Consider the following 18,605-nt stretch of genomic DNA (forward strand, 5'->3'; position numbering starts at 1 on the left):
CTTCACACATATTTATTCTGCCTGGAAAATGCTCATCTCAACTTCCGGTCTGGCTAAACTTTATTCAATCCTCAGGCCTCAGGTAAAATGTTACAACCTCAAGAAGGAATTCATTACATAGTTCCCATTTTGTTAATTTATACTAGACCCTTCATTTTACTTTTGTGCCAATTGTGAGCTTACTGATTCTCATCTCCAAATTCACTTCACATGTGCACCACAATAGTGGATGGAATGCCTTTCCATAGTTCTTTTACAGTAAACGTGGTGCTCTGATTTTTCGGTAGAGGGCGCTGGAGGCACATTGCAGGAGGAAGCCTGCTCCTGGTCTTTCCAGGGGCTCAGACTGGGTCTGCAGTGTGGGTATGTGGACACAAGGGGGTGTTCTGTCCCAACGTGCTGTCCCTGAGTCTTGGCGGCCCCAGTGTGGCCTAGTGATCACCTTCCTTTAGCCCTCTCCACGCGGACATCCTTCCTATGCTCCAGGTCTCTGCCTGCCCACCCCAACTCCGGTATTCTGATTCCCTGTGTTCACTTCTCCACCCCCTCTAGATTTGTCTCCTGCCCTCCCCAACCCACCACCGTCCCGACATAGTCTTCCTCACAAAGACACCCTATGCTCCAGGTCTCCTGTCCACATGGGCATCCTCACTCCTGTCACATACCCATGTACAGGCTACCAGCTTCTGTTCATCTGCCCCCTCTGTGATCTAAAGGGTTGCTTCCTGTCTGTTCTGTGACTGCTCGCTCAGTCTGGCCCAGCAGACCAGTGGGCTGCCCTGCTGGCCCATGAATTCAACTACATTTCCCCAGGAGATCCGAATCCCCAGCCTTGGAGAGGATCCTACTGCTAAGTTTGTCCTTGCTTGACTACTCCCCCTTGGTACCACATAGTGTTGTTGTTGTTGTTGTTGTTTTATAGCCTGTAGTTATTCTTTTATTATAATTTCATAATTCTTCATATCAAACCTCCCTTGTTTAAATCACTGTGTTACTGTATCTCTTGGTTAGATCCAGACTGCTACTGTTCTCCTCCCTCACCCTGTCATTTCACTTACAGTACTACTCACAATTGCAAATTTATTTGTGAATATATTCCTTAATATCAGTCTTTCCTATGTAATCATAAGCACAAACAGGGCAGGTACCTTGTCTTTGTAGTATGTGTTTCCAGAGTTTAGCATAATGCCTGGCTCATAAAAGCACTCGATAAATATTTATTGCTTGAGTGAATACTGTATAGCCGAGTTCATTTTCTGCCAATTTATTCTGTTATGTTCTTATTATGCCCCTTTAACTCTTCTCCATCATTGCTATCTATTATAAAGATCAGACGTAATATATTCTGGAATTTGCGGCTCCATAAGGGATTGGATTTTGGTCTTTTATAAACAAAATAAAGCCTTATTTTTGTATTCTACCATCTCCACATTAAAACCTACTTGTGGCAATGATGGTCTGTGTCCAAACTATATAAGATCCACATTTCTTTCCCAAAGAGGACTAGAAACAGTTTAAAAAAAAAAAAAACCCTTTTAATTTTAACCACGATACCGCCACACTTCTAATTTTCCACATAAATTCTACCCCAGGATTCATATACTCGAATCCTTACAGGGCCTACTGGGTAATTTAAATGACTGGGCTCAGTGTAAGGAAATGAGGAGTAGTAGGGATTATGGCAAATTGGACAGCACATGCTTCACCTGAATGCATTTAATTAAAAAATTTATGAAAACATCGTGCAAAAGCCAAACATAACATCTGCAGGCAGCACCCGTCCCGAGACTGCCACCTGGCAAATTCAGACCTGGAGCACTGGATCCAGGAACCATTCTGAGTTTAAGAACAGGAAACTTAAAATATGGGGTGCTTGACATAGGCTGCTTTATGTTATTTGTTTCGCTGAGGAAGGCCATCACAGAAAAGCTAGCATTGCCTTGTCACTGTTTCACAAGAAGAAACAAAAATTGTCACTGAAAAGGTAGAAAGGACACATTCCCAGGATAAAGAACTATCTATCCTGTAAAAGAAAAATTGGTAAGCTTGCATTATTGTTTTTTATTTTTGCCTTCTGACTCTAGACGGGAACATACTTTGCCATGGGACTCGCCCAGGTTACAAATCAGTTGCGTGAGAATTACCCTGAAAAAGCATAAAAAAGAACATAAAGTGTCCAAGACCCCCTTGGGGGCTGGGGAGGGAGAAGGAGACAGGTCTTTGCATATACTTTGGAAAACTCTTCAGGGGCTTCTGAAGCAATACCCACGGTGGAAACTTCTGGCCTGTTTAACAGTCAGAATAGAGAGAACAAGCCTGGACTGTCGTTTCTCAGCCTGATTACAGAGAATCCTATTTTCCTGCACTGGAGGGAGACAGAGTTTTTTCAAAGTGGCGATGGCTCACATTCCCACAAAAGGCAGACACCTCTTTGTGTGTGTCCCAAATAAGTGACTCACAGTTTAGGAAAAGGGATTCTTCGCAATGATTCGATATGCAAAGTTATTCCTCATTTTAAAAAAGGTATTGATTTTTTTATTGATGTATTCCTTTCTTTGATCCAGAAAGGAATTAAGGCTTTAAGCATGTTATATATATAATACAAAAAGAAAAAAAAAGAAGAAACTGGGGTAATGTAAAATAAAGTAAGATTGTGTCGTATGTAAGGAAAACAAGCCAAACTCCTGTTCTTACTTCACTTACTAGAGGTAGATCACACCTGTGGTTCAGAGTGAAGCCAACAGTTCAGAAGACAGTGGGAAGGAGTCAGCCCTCTCTTGGACCAGACAGCTCACAAGCTCCTAGAGGACAGAGTCACTGTTCAGCCCCCACCAACTGTTGCTTGGACATTTTTCAAGAGAAGTTGGAAATCGGGACTTCGGTGGGAAATCTCTGACATTTATGATATTTGCATCTGATTAAACAAATTAAATACCATATTGCGTAAGGCTGAAAAAACACTTCTGCGGGCAGGACGTGACCCTCAGGCTGACCGTTTGAAGGGCACCCTAGAATCACCCCCAAGTGCCTTCCCCAGATCCCTGGGCCAGCCCCCATCCCTGGCATGCTGACTGAGAAACACCCGGGAAGAGGAGAATCGGATCTACTCATTTCCCCCAATATTCCAACCTTCACCTATAGTTAAAAATCGCTGCTTTGATGAAATCTGGGAAATGAAACAAGGTATTCTAGGCAGCTTCTCGGAGGCTTCAGAAGCCTCGCTGACATCAATCCCTGTAACCTAGGGAACCGCGCTCAGGCGCCACGGTCCGGCGAGATGTTAGCTGTACTTTGCCTTAGCCCGCTTTGATTTCTCCAGGGTACTAGGTATGCACTTTGGTTCTTATTTTCTTGGCTTTGATAAGGAAATTTTCACAGAGGATCTGAAAATAGGAATAAACGAGATAGAAACTTATGCCAGCCTTGATTTATGCCGCAGCAGAGAAAATAAATTACAATTCTCGGTACCTCTGAAGAAGGAAAAGTACTTTAAAAGTCACAGGAGAGAACACTGTTTCCAGATTCCTACAACACGGTACCTTATGAGAAAGTACTTTGGTAATGGACAGACGGCACTTCTCAGTTTACCTTCTTATGTCTGTAATAGTGGAGGCAGCCATCATGCTTCAGCACAAACCACCTCTTCCTCCAACCCTTCACAAAACCCGAGTGAGTCCTTTTATGTAGGTAGCCACGGCAGGTGGGCCGAGGGGTGTTGGGACAGCGACTGATGTCAGATCCCACCACCAGAGTCAAGATGTCAGGACCTAGAGAAATGAATTTGGGATAGTTTAGTGGTGGAAAAAAAAAATCTTACAATCCACTTGGAAAGATTGTTGCTTTTCAGAAGGAATGGAGGAAAGGGGGGTTATCGTTCGCATACACAGAATAAATGAAATAGAATCCTATAGCTGGAATGAATGCCAGAGTTCCTTAGGGATTCAGTCCCTCATGTTGATGAGGAAAATGAAATCTGGAGAGGTAAAGCGACTTCTCTGAGGACCCACAGCTCAGGAGGGGTGTGTCAGACGTGGGACCCAGGATTTCTGGCTCTTCACACAGAACACTTTGTATTCTACCACATGGTCTTGTCAGCTCTCATCTTGGATGACTCAAGTCTATTCATTCTCACTGTCTATAATAATGTCAAGCTAAATCTTTAACATATTTTGACTTAGATCCAAGGAAGGGAGATGGGCAATGTTTGGCTTTTCTCTCTCATTTTTAATCAAGATAATTGTCTTCCACAACCTGGGTTAGCTTATGGGAGGAACTAACCATGCTAATATATTTGTTGCCCATATTCTTTCTGATCAAAATCAATGATAAACCTCTGACCGTGGAAGTAAACAGAAATTTTAGGAAAGCTGAGGCACAAATGTTTTTATCCTTTTTTCTTTCTTATCCAACTTAGTGCTGCGGGTTTGACCCTGAGCTTCCAGGTACCTGTCCTCTTTCTCAGAGTGACTTCCTTGGGGCCTGGACTCAGAGGTGCCCCCTTCCCTCTATGATCAATATGGTGCACAGCTTGGGGGAAACTGTCCCTGTCCCTAATAATATGAGGTCACCGTTTACCAATTGTGCTTTGATGCTGCCAGCATGGAAACAGACTTTCATCATACGCCTTCCTCGTGATGCCTCAAGAAAATTCTCTGAATGTCACTCAGACAGACAGCAACCCTGACATGCTTTGAAGATTGCAAATGGGGTATGACTTCATTTACAATTCCTCTGAGAGGGAGGCCACATCCCTGAAGGGGGATATTTGGCCTCAGCAGCGCTGACTTCATCATGATGTCTGACATTGAGATTACCGATCTGTTTAGAGCTGTCTATGGAAATGGGGGTCAGTGAGGAGACTCCTCTTATATAAATGACAAGCTCAAACCCAGGGGATCATTCCTGGCTGAGCCACATGGCCCTGAAAATAAAGATTTGTCCCAGAAAGGCTGACACAGTCTTAACTTTAGCAGCACGCAAAGCACCTTGGTAATTAAATAACTCTGTGTGTCAAGATAATTCTTCATTGCCATGTAAATACATTTTAATTTATTGAACTGCCCTTAAGCTCCTGTCAAAAACACATCCAGAAAAATTAGAAGAAATGCTCCAGATTGACCGGCAACCCACAAATGTCTTTGTCTTTGGACTTTAGTCCCCAAAGAACTGCACTCTGGACTAATATGCATAGTTGACACATCTGCCAATTTATTTATGTACTGCTGCAGTGGGCTGCCCCTTGAGGTCATCTTCCTCTTGCTTACACAGACTGCATATGGGTTTCTCTGATACTGATCAGGCTAGGCTTGAGTTTCAGCTGGCCAAAAACATAACTCGGTCCACCAGAAAATTCTCTCTGGGGCAGGGATACAGATGGTCCTGCTGTGGCGTGGTGTCATCGTATTAAAGGAAAGTTTTTCACATTCAGAGTTGGGACATGATCCCGATACACGGGGAGTTTGCTGAGTTCCAAACAGCTGCTGCTGTTGTGATGGTGGTTTGACATCCTTTGCAGGAGAACGTGGGTCTGGTAGAATTTAGATTTTTTATATGATCTCCACGTTAGATTATTTATATAGTCATTGTAGTGTGTGTGTGTGTGTGTGTGTGTGTGTGTGTGTGTGTGTGAAAAGAACTAATTATAAAGTGTACACAGTTAAACCCTCCTGGTTTTGTTATTACTTATCTACTAATTTTACTGGGAGCTAAAAATAGGGAAATGTCCTAGGACAGTGCTCCTTAAACTAAATGTAAATGCAAACCACCCGGTGTGTTTGTTAAACTGCTCTCTCCATTCAGTAGGTCTGGGATGAGCCCTGAGATCCTATATGTGTAGCAAGTTCTCACTTGATGTTGGACCACAGCTTCGATGGCGAGTTAGCCGGGCGTGCCTCAGTGGCCAGGAGGCTCTGCGCATGAGCAGTCTTTGTCACTAACCACTAAGCTCTTTCCTTTCCTTGGCTACGATTTAGGTTCCCCCATGTGCTTTTCTTTTCCAACCGCAGTATTTTACAAAAACAATATTATTAGCTTTCCCCCCACTTAAATCCTTCTCTAAGTATCTCCCCGCCTTGGAGAAAGGAAACTCCTAGCCATTGCCTTCCTCGCCTGGACAGCCCAGCAATCTCGCTTGCTTTCCAGGACACAGGGAGACAAACGGCCTGAAGTGAGAGTCAAGAGAACCATTTGTTTCAGGAGATGAACGTGGTTGAAAATCCAGGCTTTTTGCAAATACATTTCTTTCGTGATGACGTCCTTTAAAAGACAAACTCTCCAGCAAACTCTTCCTCCCTAGCACTTTGGCCTGGAGTTTTGGAAGTAGGGAGCTGTGGGTGAGGTTATTTACAGCTACAGGAGAGAGAAAAAATGATTTCTTTTTCTAATTCACACTTTCTCCTTGGATCACTGTCTTCTTATTATGCCACCAATCTTACACCGTGTCAGAGTCACACCTCTGCTGTCAGACAAACGCCACCACCCTCACAGGCGCGGAAGAGGAATGTGCAAGACAGGTGCCATCCCTGGGGCCGCGTGGTGGGCCGTCGCTGCGTTGGGCTGCCCAGGGCCCAGACTTCTGTACTTGTTTTTAGTAAAGCTGCTCTTGGGAAACAAAGGAGCCCAACGGGTCCAAAGGACTTCTGGGTTCATTACGCTTCATTGTTTCCCTTTCCTCTTTCTTTTCCGTGTTTTTCCTTGATGATTAAATCTTCTCTTTCGGTCTGCGAGTAACTAGTCCCAAAAAGCCCAAACCAGAAGGATGAAGGACTTAATGAAATCAAGATTCACATAGAACTGTTGTTATTCCCACTGTGATCCCGAACACTTGGTTAAGTCTGTTTTAGTTTTCCCCTCGGCCAAATGGAGGTAATTTGTACAGGGGTGTGGGATTAGTATTTTTGAAGAGGATTCTTATTTGATTAGTGTCATATTATATGCTATATTCTACAGTGTAATATATACTAATATATTATTTGATATTAGGATTGAATAGGACTTAGGTCAATAGAATTCTTGATCTTGCAACATACAGTAGGACCCCTTTCTAGGGTTTGGAAAGCTGGATTTCAGATTTGATGTTTTAAGGAAAATGATTTGATGTTTAGATATCTAAATCAGCAAAGCAGCAGCCTGTAACATAGTAAGATTTTATGAAGGTTTAAAATATGTAGGAATGAAACTGTACAGAAATTTTAGCAGCAAAAAAAAGATATCAGGCTTTTAAAAAGTTTATGTAAACAGGTACAAAAGGCAAATGGAAACATGCAGATTTTTAAACAACCTCGGATTTACTTGTTACTCTTGTTGGATATTGCAGAAACATATTTTTTAAGATCTCTATATACTATATGAATTGAACAAAAGGTTCTATTTTTTGTTTCATGATTATTGCTTTCTCCAACAAATTGGTGACTTTCTTCTCCCAAAGAGAACCCCCAAGAGCTTGTTTCAAATTCTACACATTCCAGAGATACCCTGACCAATTTACAGGCATGCTAAAATGGAACACGTAAAGCACAACATAAAAACTAAATTATTCCTGTTATTTCTTTCCTTTTCTCTCCCCCCCTCCTTTTTTTTTTTTAAGTTTCATGGTCATGGATATCCCTCTCCCAGCCCCACTGTCTCTCAGCAATCCCATTTTGTTTTCATTTTTGCTTTCCTTCACCATTCCTGCCTATAAACTGTAGAATGTGCAGGGAGCTAAAACTATGCGTGGGTGGGTGCCATTGAGGAGGCCTCCTTCTGTTGCTCATGAACTTGGGTGCAGACTGCTGAGCCCATCATAACACTCAGGTCATTGCACACAATTGTCTTTGGAGTGCAGACCTCCTTTTTTGTTTGTTTGTTTCACTTTACTTTCTGCCTCCATTCCTAATTCTCCTCACACATTCTACTCCCCACAACAGGCACTCACAGAACATGTCTGATATAGGGGCACCTGGGTGGCTCAGTGGGTTAAGCCTCTGCCTTTGGCTCAGGTCATGATTTCAGGGTCCTGGGATCGAGCCCCACATTGGGCTCTCTGCTCAGCAGGGAGCCTGCTTCCCCCTCTGTCTGCCTGCCTCTCTGCCTACTTGTGATCTCTCTCTCTCTGTCAAATAAATAAATAAAATCTAAAAAAAAAAAAAAGAACATGTCTGATATAGGACTGTTCATGCACTCTTTTGTGTATGTCTTTCTATTTCATATACCTGATATGCTAAAATCTCACTCTATTTGTCTTTCTCTCTCTCTCTCTTTTTAAACTCTAAAACATGTTTTTTATGGTCTACCCATGTTGCTGGCTAGATGCACATCTTGCATACTGTTTCAAAGTGAGGCATCAAAGTGCAGAGTATGCATTCATTGTTGGTTTATTTATCCTTTGCCCCCTGTGATGGTCACTCAGACTGCCTCTAACTGTTCTCTGTCACACAGAACACTGCAATGAACATCCTCGTGTCTGTCCTCTCAGCAGTTTCTTTGGGCTTGTATCCACAGAAGAACAATTGCTAGGACAAAGGATTTATAGGTGCTTCACTAGGTGCTGTCAGACTGCTCTCTGAGACGCCAATAGCACAGCAAGAAAGAGTACATGAGTATTCCCATTTCCTCAGAGCCTTATCAAAGGCTGGCTCTAATCAGATTTCTACCTCCTCCCCCCCCCCCAACCAATCTGGTGGATCTAAAGTGTCAACTTGTTCCTCCTTGCATTTCTCTGATCACTAACAAAATTATTTTCCTAGTTTCGTTTACTGACATTATGCTTTTACCTTAAAAATTGAGGTCTTTAATACATCTGAGGTCCACCTTTGTATATGGTATAAAATAGAAAGCATAACGTAGGAAGGAATGAATCCATCCAATTTATGGTTCTTTATAAAAATGACGTAGTAAAAATTTTGTCCCCTCCTCATTGTGCTGCTACTTTTATCATACATCAAGCTTTAATAAATATTTAAGTGTGTTTCTGAGCTTTTAATCCATTCCATTCCACTGGTTTATTTCTGTGAGTGCTACCTTTTTTATTAGTTATTATTATGGTTTTGCAATATACCTTAATATCTCGTATGAAAAGTTCCTTTGTCATTGCTAGCCCTATTCATAAATGAGCTAGCTATTTATAGACGTTTATCCTTCTACATATATCTGAGGATAAGTTTGACAAACTACTCAAATATTTTTAATAAAATTTTATTAAAAATTTATTGAGTAGTTGGATTAATTTGGGGGGCGGAATTAAGATCTTTACAAAGTTTTTCCACCCATAAAGATACTATATATTTCCAGTTATTTAAGTCTTCTTTTATGTACTTTGGTTGAGCTGTAAATATTTTTTTCATGAAGCTCTTGTGTGTTCTTGGTTTGATTAATTCTTTCCTACCTGGTAGTTCTGCTGCTATTATTAATCATATATTAGTTTCCTTTTATTTTCTTTTTGGTTATTACTACTATAGAAGAACACTACTAATTTTTATAAGGAGACCTTGGTTTGGTCAATCTTTTGCTAATTAGTTCTAAGCACTGGTATATTGATTTTGTTATAATCATATAATCTGCAAATAATAACAGTTTTATCTCTTTCCTTCCAAGACCATTTACCTTTATTTCTCTTTCTTGTGTTATTGAGTAAGTAAGGACCTTAGCAGTGTGTATATACTTTTGCATACTTTTCTCTTTTCATGGTTAGGTTTTTGAGAGATCACCTTTATCAAATTATGAAAAGAAAGTTCTATTCCTATTTAGGGAATTTAAATATGTACACTCGTATTGAACTTTATTACATGACTTTTTGTTTTACAGAGATTGTCATGCAATTTCTTTCTTTGATCCACTCATGTGATGAGCTGTACTAAAATATTTTCTTAGAAAGCCATGCTTATTTAAGGATAAACCCTACTTCATTCTGATGTATTATATGTAATTTTAATAAACAGTTTGATTCAGGTACTTATTATTATTTTTTAGGTTTTGTGCATCTATACACTCATAAGTAAAATGGACATATTCTCTTGTTTTTCATACTATACCTATCTTGTTCTGGAATCAAGATTATAGTAGCCTCATAAAATGAGATGAGAAGCATTCACTCTTTCCTATTTTCTGGAAAAACTCTGTGGAGTAAGGGTTATTTGTTCTTTGGAAGTTGGGAAAATGTCATCTGTAAAAGTGGTAACTTGCACTTTTGAATGGAGGATGAAGTGGGGGTGGAAATGGAAGAAAAGTGAGGTGGTCTCTTTGTTTACTCTATAAATACCTTTATTGTGGTCTATACAAAATTTCTATCCTGGCACTAATTTTGGCACTTTAAATACTTTTTGGAAAATGTTATTTATCTAGTTTTCACATGTACTGTTACATAGTTGTTCAAAGTAGTATTTTATTATTTAAAAACTTCCACTTTTTCTTTTTTTCTATTCTTTGTTATTTATTGGCATCTTTTTTATATTTATTATTTCTCAATTAAGAGCTGTGTTACAGGGTGCCTGGGTGGCACCTGGGTGGCTCAGTCAATTAAGCGTCTGCCTTCAGCTCAGGTCATGATCCCAGGGTCCTGGGATTGAGTCCCAAGTCCAGGCTCCCTGCTCAGTGGGGAGCCTGCTTCTCCCTCTCCCTCTGCTTCTCCCCTGCTTGTGGTCTCTCTCTCTCCCTCTCTCTCAATAAATAAATGAAAAGTTAAAGAAAAAGAGCTATGTTACAATTAGTCTTAGAGATTAAGCCTGAGGAAGAAGTGATCAACACCCTAATCCAGCTGGTTTTAAGGGCCACCTAGATGTTTCCCACTGACTAAGCAGACCAGGTGCTGCCATTTGTTTGGCTTTCAGTGGGGTGGTTTAGTCTTGGCTGCCCAGCGCCAGGCCAGGGAGAAAAGCACTAAGAAGCTGTCTCTCAGCCACTCATTGCGTGAGATGTTGGGCTGTCCTGGGCTATCGGCCACGCTTCCTGTTTCCCCGAACATAGGTAGGAAATGAACTTGTTTACCTAAAAGTCTCTTACTGTCCTTACTGGAGCGTCTCAGATCTACAATTCACCTTCCTGCTTCTGAGGCATTTCCACTGCTGTGTTTGAGAAGGAGGTTCCCTGCAGGTCAGGGAGGCCAGGCTGGCAAGCAAGGTGTGGTAGAAACCAAATTACAACAGCAGATAAAGCCATCCTACAGAAAACCACCGGGAATAACACAAACTAGGGTGTTGAGGTTAGCTCTTCTCCAGTCTCGGTATTAGTTCATCATCTCTTGGGAATAAAAGAATCCTCTTAAATTTTAGAGATGTTTTCTGCTTTCCTTAACTGGTAGAGTGAGTCTGAATGGTTCAATATTACCAAGAACATTAAGCTTGTTGGGGAAAAATAAAAGAAGACCTAACAGTGGAAATAAAATCAGGTTTTATTGAACTAAAAAAAATTAGAAAAGTAATTATTTGTGAGAAAGAAACTAGGACAGCCAAATCCAAAAGTAAGGGATAAAATCCCCTCATTATCCAATTCATTAGTATAATCGTTACCATATTATCTGGATTTCTTATCTCTGCTGCACATAGGATAAATATTTGTTTAGGATTTACAAGGAGTTGCTGAACGTGCTCACTGATAGAGTCCTTGGGTTTCTGAGGCACCCACTGCACGACAAGTCCTACAGAAGAGCCAAATACTCAGCTAAATTCTACATTGAAAAGGGCCAGAATAGCTTACCAGGATACAAAATCTGTTAGTGGTTTTCTTGTCCTGGTCTCCCCTAAAGAAGTCTGTCTCTGTTGCTACCCCTCAAGCATGATGGCATCACCAGTAAGGATAAACAATACTGACTGTTCAGAGAATTGTACTTAACAGCACATGTGGCCTATACCAAATGCTTGAATTTTCATACCTCAGTGCCTGAGAATACATTTAGGAGCAGGGAGGTGTGATGCAGCCCTTAGAGGCCAGGAACAGGACACCTCTCGAAATAATCCCAGGGGTGGAACCCAGCATTTACCAGCTGTATATTTTTAGGTCTGCAGGGGGATAAGGATTTGTAACACTGTGTCAAAGAAAGTAACTTGTTTTGCAGAGAGGAAGATGTTATTGACCTTCCCAGAGAATGTGAGTGGACACAGGGGCATGCAGTATTATTGTTCTCTTGGTGGTTCCAACTGTGTCAGGACTGCTTTCAAGGCAGGCCCTTAAGTGGCCCTAGGAGAATCTGTAGAAGCTTTAGATTTGTGGTTTCTTTCCTTCTTCCTCTTTTTTTTTTTTTTTTTTAACATTAAAACCCTGAGACTCTTAACTCTAAAAACTGATGGAAAGGGAGACAAGGGAAAAGGAGGGAACGTAGAGACAGGGGAGGGAGAGAGGACAGGAGGAAGGAAGAGAAACAGTAGATAAATTCTCGTAATGAGAATATCATTACAGTGACATTTTTTCAAAGGCAAGAAGTTTAAGGACACTTTTTAGAGCACCCTTTGCGGCCATTTTCTGGTTTCCCTTTTGTAGCTGGTCATTAATACAGAAGGAACGTGGGGGCAGAAACATGGTTTAATTCCTGTGATATACCCATGTTGATGGCAAGGTATTAAAGGGGGCTTCCGGGGAGAAGCACCTTTGCACCCTCCGGGCTGTTGCATCCTCCCGATGCTGGATCTCCCTGGTGTACCAAAGCCCGCTGCGTCTTCAGCTTCACTCTGAACTCTGCGAGCAGCTCACCCACCTTTCCTTGCAAGGTGCACAGCTTCTGCGTGCTCCACGCTGGTGACCTCCGTGCCGTTGACAGCCAGCACCACATCTCCCATCTGGAGCCCGGCTTCCTCCGCGGCGCTGTCTGTAAATGGACAGACAACAAGGGTCTCATTGAGGAGGGGTCCCAAATTGAGTGCCCTGCTGTTTGTCCTCTTTTTAAAAGGCTCTTTCTCTAAAGGGCCTTTCTTTCCAACTTTAGACAATTGCCTCTGTCATTAATAAGAAGGAAAACGCTATCCTCGCCGCCTCCCTTTCATTTCCTGCACGCAGTTTCTTTGCACATTCAGCCAGGCGTCTGCATGGCCTCTTTGCAGTATAATAGCCAGGCTGCTCAAAAACTCAATCTATTCATCCACCAGAAGGTTGAACTGCTAGTTCTCATTCCTTCATTGCTGCTAGGTCTCTTTGTAACCCTGAGAAAATCACTTAACCTCAATATCTTCATCCATAAAGAGGGGGGTGGGGGCAGGGCTTCTCTGCAAGATTGTTGAGGGAACAAGTAATTGAAATACTTATGAAGTTGTGGCAAAAACAGATCTTGGAGTAGTGGGGGGGGGGGGAGAAATAGAGAGCTTCTTTTACTTTGATTGTAGAGGCTCCTTTCTGAGACATCTCAGAAAGGAAACCGAAAATAGTCTAAGCTTTAGGATTTAGGCTTTGGAAGGTGGGGAGGACCTCTCCAAAGGCTATTTATTTTATCTCCTGGTTTTCTAGCATCTGCATTTACTGTAACATACCTAATATTTCTAAGGGTAAGAAAGGGCGTAATAAGCCATTTCAAGGTTAATTCATTTTAAATAAGCTCTCCCATATATTGGACCAAGATTCATGCTGTAGCAGTTTAAATCCATTTTTTCCCCTCTTTTACATCAGCTTAAGCTTCTTTCCTCTTCTTTAATGGTTTTTAATGACTCTAGTTTAAAGTTTTTTTTTTTAAGTTTTTAATTTTAAGTCCTGTATAGTTAACACATAGTGTTATATTAGTTTCAAGTGTACAGTGCAATGAGTCAACAATTCTGTACACTACACATTACACAGTGCTCATCACAAGGGCCCTCCTTAATCTCCATCATGTGTTTAACCCAACCCCTCCACCCCTACTTCCCCTCTGGTAACCATCAGTTTGTTCTCTGTAGTTAAGTGTCTGTTTCTTAGTTTGTCTGTCTCTTTCTTTTCTTCCTTTGCTTATTTATTTTGTTTCTTAAATTCTATACATGAGTGAAATCATATGGTATTTGTCTTTCTCTGACTGACTTATTCCACTTAACATCACACTCTTTAGCTCTAACCATGTTGTTTCAAATGTCAAGATTTCATTCTTTGTTATGGCTGAATAATATTTCATTATATTTATATCTTTTTTATCCATTCATCTATCAATGGACACATGGGATGATTCCATATCTTGGCTATTGTAAATAATGCTGCAATAAACATAGGGGTACATCTATATTTTCAAACTAGTGTTTTCATATTCTCTGGGTAAATATCCAGTAATGTGATTACTAGATCATAAGGTAGTTCTATTTTTAACTTTTTGAGGAACTTCCATACTGTTTCTTGACAGTGGCTGTACAGTTTGGATTCCCACCAATAACAGGCTTCGGAAGGTGGGGAGGGTTCCTTTTTCTCCACAGCCTCATCAACACTTGTTGTTTCTTGTGGTTTGATTTTAGCCATTCTGACGGGAGTAAAGTGATATCTCATTGTAGTTTTGATTTGGGATTTCATTGATCATCAGTGATGTTGAGCATCTTTTCATGTATCTGTTAGCCATCTAGATGTCTTCTTTGAAGAAATATCTGTTCATGTCTTCTGGTCATTTTAAAATTTGATTATTTCTTTTTAGCTTTTTTTTATGTTGAGTTGTATTAGTTCTTTATATATTTTGGATACTGTTTAGTAGATACATTATCTTCAAATATCTTCTCCCATCAAGAGGTCACCTTTTCATTTTGTTGATTGTTTCCTTTGTTCTGCAGAAGCTTTTTATTTTGATGCAGTCTCAAAGTTTTGTTTTGTTTTTGTTTTTTTCCTTATATTTCCCTTGCCTCAGGAGACATATGTAGAAAACTATTGCTCTGGCTGATATTAGAGAAATTACTGCCTCTGCTCTCTTCTAGGCTTTTAATATTTTAGGTCTCACATTTAAGTCTTTAATCCATTTTGAGTTTATTTTTGTGTATGGTGTAAGAAAGTGGTCCAGTTTCCTTCTTTTTTTTTTTTTAATTTATTTATTTATTTGACAGATAGAAATCACAAGTAGGCAGAGAGGCAGGCAGAGAGAGGAGGAAGCAGACTCCCCACGGAGCAGAGAGCCCGACGCGGGGCTCGATCCCAGGACCCTGAGATCATGACCCGAGCTGAAGGCAGAGGTTTTTTAACCCGCTGAGCCACCCAGGCGCCCCTCCAGTTTCCTTCTTTTGCACGTAGCTGTCCAGTATTCCCAGCACCATTTGTTGAAGAGAATGTTTTTTTTTTCCATTGCATATTTTTGCTCACAAGAAAAGGGAGTAAAAGGCATCCAAACTAATAGGAAGAAGTATTTTACTACTTGCAGATGACATGATACTATATATAGAAAACCCTAAAGATTCCACCAAAAAACTACTAGAAGTGGTAAATGAACTTAGTAAAGTAGCAGGATACAAAACCAATGTACATAATTCTGTTGCATTTCTATACACTAAAATGATGTAGCAGAAAGAGAAATTAAGAAAACAATCCCATTTACAATTGCACCAAAATAATAAAATACCTGGAAATAAACTTAACCAAAAAAAAAAAAAAAAAAAACCCCTACAAAACACTGATGAAAGAAATTGAAGATGACACAAAGAAACAGAAAGACAGTCCATGCTCATGGATTGCAAGAACAAATATTGTTCAAATGTCTGTATTACCCAAAACAATCTACACATATAATGCAATCCCTATTAAAATACCAACAGCATTTTTCACAGAGCAAGAACAAATAATCCTAAAATATGTAAGGAACCATAAAAGATGCCAAATAGCCAAAACAATCTTGAAAATGAAAACAAAAACTGCAGTATCACAATTGCAGACTCCAACTTATATTATAAAGCTGCCATAATTAAAACAGTAAAATACTGGCACAGAGATGGACACATAGATCAATAAAGAGAATAAAGAGCCCAGAAATTAACCCACAATTATATGAATAATTAACTTTTGACAAAGGAGGAAAGAAAAAGAAATGCGAAAAAGACTGTCTTTTCAACAAATGGCATTGGGAACATGGACAGGTACATGCAAAAGTATGAAACCTGGCCACTTTCTTATACTATACACAAAAATAAACTCAAAATGAATTAAGGATCTAAATGTAAGACCAGGAACCATAAAAATCCTAGAAGGAAGCATAGGTAGTAATTTGTTTGACTTAAGCCATAGCAATATTTTCCATTTCTTCTTGTCTTAGATCTTAGTCCTAGGTACATGTTCATGGACTTGTAGAGCATTCTGCAATATCGGCTGTCATTATCTAAAGTGTCCTCAAAGACTTTTAATCTTAAAGCATGACTCAATTGGTGAGGTAACATGACTTTGAATATTTTTAGCTGTGACTAAGGTTTGTCTAAGTCTCTTTATAATAGTAAGGGGAGGTCTTCTGTGCTCGAATAAGCAGTGGCTGATCAATGTAGGAAAGTTAAGTAAAAAGTAATAATTGATATAGTCTTCACTTACATAATATCATCCATATAACTAATTAAAATCTCTTGATGGTTGATCGTTTGAATAAATTCCTCTCATAGTCTTAAAGGGTTCAAAGGACTTGCTCATGGCAATGCCTTCTGAACTGAATTCCAAAATGACAATATATGTCAAGAAACAACTTCTTACCAATTTTTATACTCCCTGGGGTAACCATATCTGATGTCTTATATGTAGTAGTCTTCTAGTTAATACATAGTGAATGAACAAATGGATGACCTAAAAATTATACCTTCAAGAAACTTAGCATTACACTGGGGAAGATAAGACATGCACAATCAAAAATAAAAATAACTTAGCGATTTGATGAATGGCAAGTGTAAAATAAATAACAAAGATAATAGGTATTGTGAAACTTCAGAAAAGGGAATTCTCACACTTCCATCAGAGTAGTTAAGAAATGCTTTTCAAAGAAGGTGGTATTTTGTCTGACCTTGATGAATACATAGATTCTTCTTAATGGGGAATAATGAAGAGAACATGGTGGCTAAGACGGCTGGGTAGTCACAAACCCAATTCCTCTTCTGTCTGGAATCATGGTTGGACAGATTTTCTCAGGCTCTCTTGCTGCTGGGTAGGCAATATGATTGAGCTCTAGCCATTGGAATATGGATAGAAGTGGTGTGTGCCATGTCCAGGCCTGGCCCATAAACACATCCAATGGACCACCCTTCATATTTTTTCCCCATCTTCCTACCAGATGCAGATGCCTTTAAGAACAAATGAATTTGGATCTTGAAACATTATGTGGGGCAAAGCCACCTTCCAGCCAAGAACATCCACAATGGACAATTAATGTGAAAGACTAATGAGGCTTTATTATCTTAAGTCATTAATACAGTTTTGTTGCCAAAGCTAGCATAATCTCAAATAGTCAGCTATCCATGAAGGAAAAGTTTTTTGAGCAAAGTTGCATGAGCAGAATGTTTTAAGACATGCCAAAAATTTAGTGACTTAGAGCAACTACAGCAGAGGCTGTAGGTGGGTAGGGGCAGTGTGGAGGATAAGGCTGGAAAGATAGCCAGTCCGTAAAGGGTCTTGAGTGTAAAGATGAATTTGTACTTGATACATCAACAATGGAAATCCATTAACAGTTTGTGAGCAGAAAATATATATGCAGTGGTTTTTAGAAGATTAATTTAGAATGGGAAAAGATTAAGATAAGCAAGTCTATTATTATTATAAGAATTAAATATAATCTTGCAATATGACTCTGGAAATAAGAGCTGGAAATGAATGGGAGGTGTGACATGCTATCATAGGACAGCAAACTCTTCATTGTACTTATTTGCATATCTGCCTTTCCACCCTTAATGGAATATATGCAGCTCAGGGACTTTTACATTTTCTTATTTGTTTATTTAGGTATTTCTCATGCCTAATGATCTCTGGCGCATAGTAGGGGCTTAAAAAAGTTGGCTGAAGGTATTTGTGTGTTTTTTGATAAACTGAAATAACCATGAAAGAAAAATAGAAAATGTTCATTCAGCTGGTAGAAAAATAACTTTGAAACCTAGGAAATGAGAAGGGCCTGAGAAATTGATTTAGGATTTATAAGGAAAGGGACAAGTATAAAGAAAAAAGTAAGAACACTGAGGACAAAATCTTGAAGAATAAAGAAGAGCCAAAGAAGAACATAAAAAAGGTGCAAGTAGATCCTAGAGAACATGGAAGCAAGAGTATAAGATAAGTAAAAGCAAGAGGAGAATTTTAAGGTGGAGGAAATGGTCAACGGTTGTACAGTAACAGCACAAAAATAACCACAATGATAGCATTTCAAATCCTAGTCTATTCAAGAAGTCAAGAACAAGGATCAAGAAGTGATTAAATTTCTAGATAGGAAAGTAAATGATAATTATAGAATTTTAAGGAGTAGAATGGAAATGGAAGACGGATGTTTGAGCTGTTGGTGCTGATCAATACATGCTAAATGATTAACCAAATAGAGTCATAAATTGCTATCATCAAAGGTAGAAGACTTTGATAAAAGGTCTTCTCTACCAAGTAAACAACAACTTTTTGACTTGAATAACCCATCAATGTGGAAATAACTCATTTTTTAACAACTTTGTTAAGTTATAATGACATACATATATTTCACCCATTTAAAGTGTAAAATTGAATGGTCTTTGGTATATTCATGGAGTTGTGCAACCCTTACCACAATCTAATTT

General features: G+C 39.6%; 1 protein-coding gene across 1 annotated transcript in view; it reads right to left on the minus strand.

Annotated features, from left to right (window-relative positions):
• Positions 1-18,605, minus strand: part of LOC125100366 (uncharacterized) — a 117,767-nt gene that overhangs the window by 52,256 nt on the left and 46,906 nt on the right. The window contains exons 7-8 of the mRNA XM_047730527.1: positions 12,665-12,775; positions 3,589-3,767 (exon numbers count right to left, since the gene is read on the minus strand). Of these exons, the coding sequence (XP_047586483.1) occupies positions 3,589-3,767; positions 12,665-12,775 (290 nt within the window). The remainder of the gene's footprint in view (positions 1-3,588; positions 3,768-12,664; positions 12,776-18,605) is intronic.

This window comes from Lutra lutra, chromosome 5 (assembly GCF_902655055.1).
Source record: "Lutra lutra chromosome 5, mLutLut1.2, whole genome shotgun sequence".
In the NCBI taxonomy this organism is placed as follows: domain Eukaryota; kingdom Metazoa; phylum Chordata; class Mammalia; order Carnivora; family Mustelidae; genus Lutra; species Lutra lutra.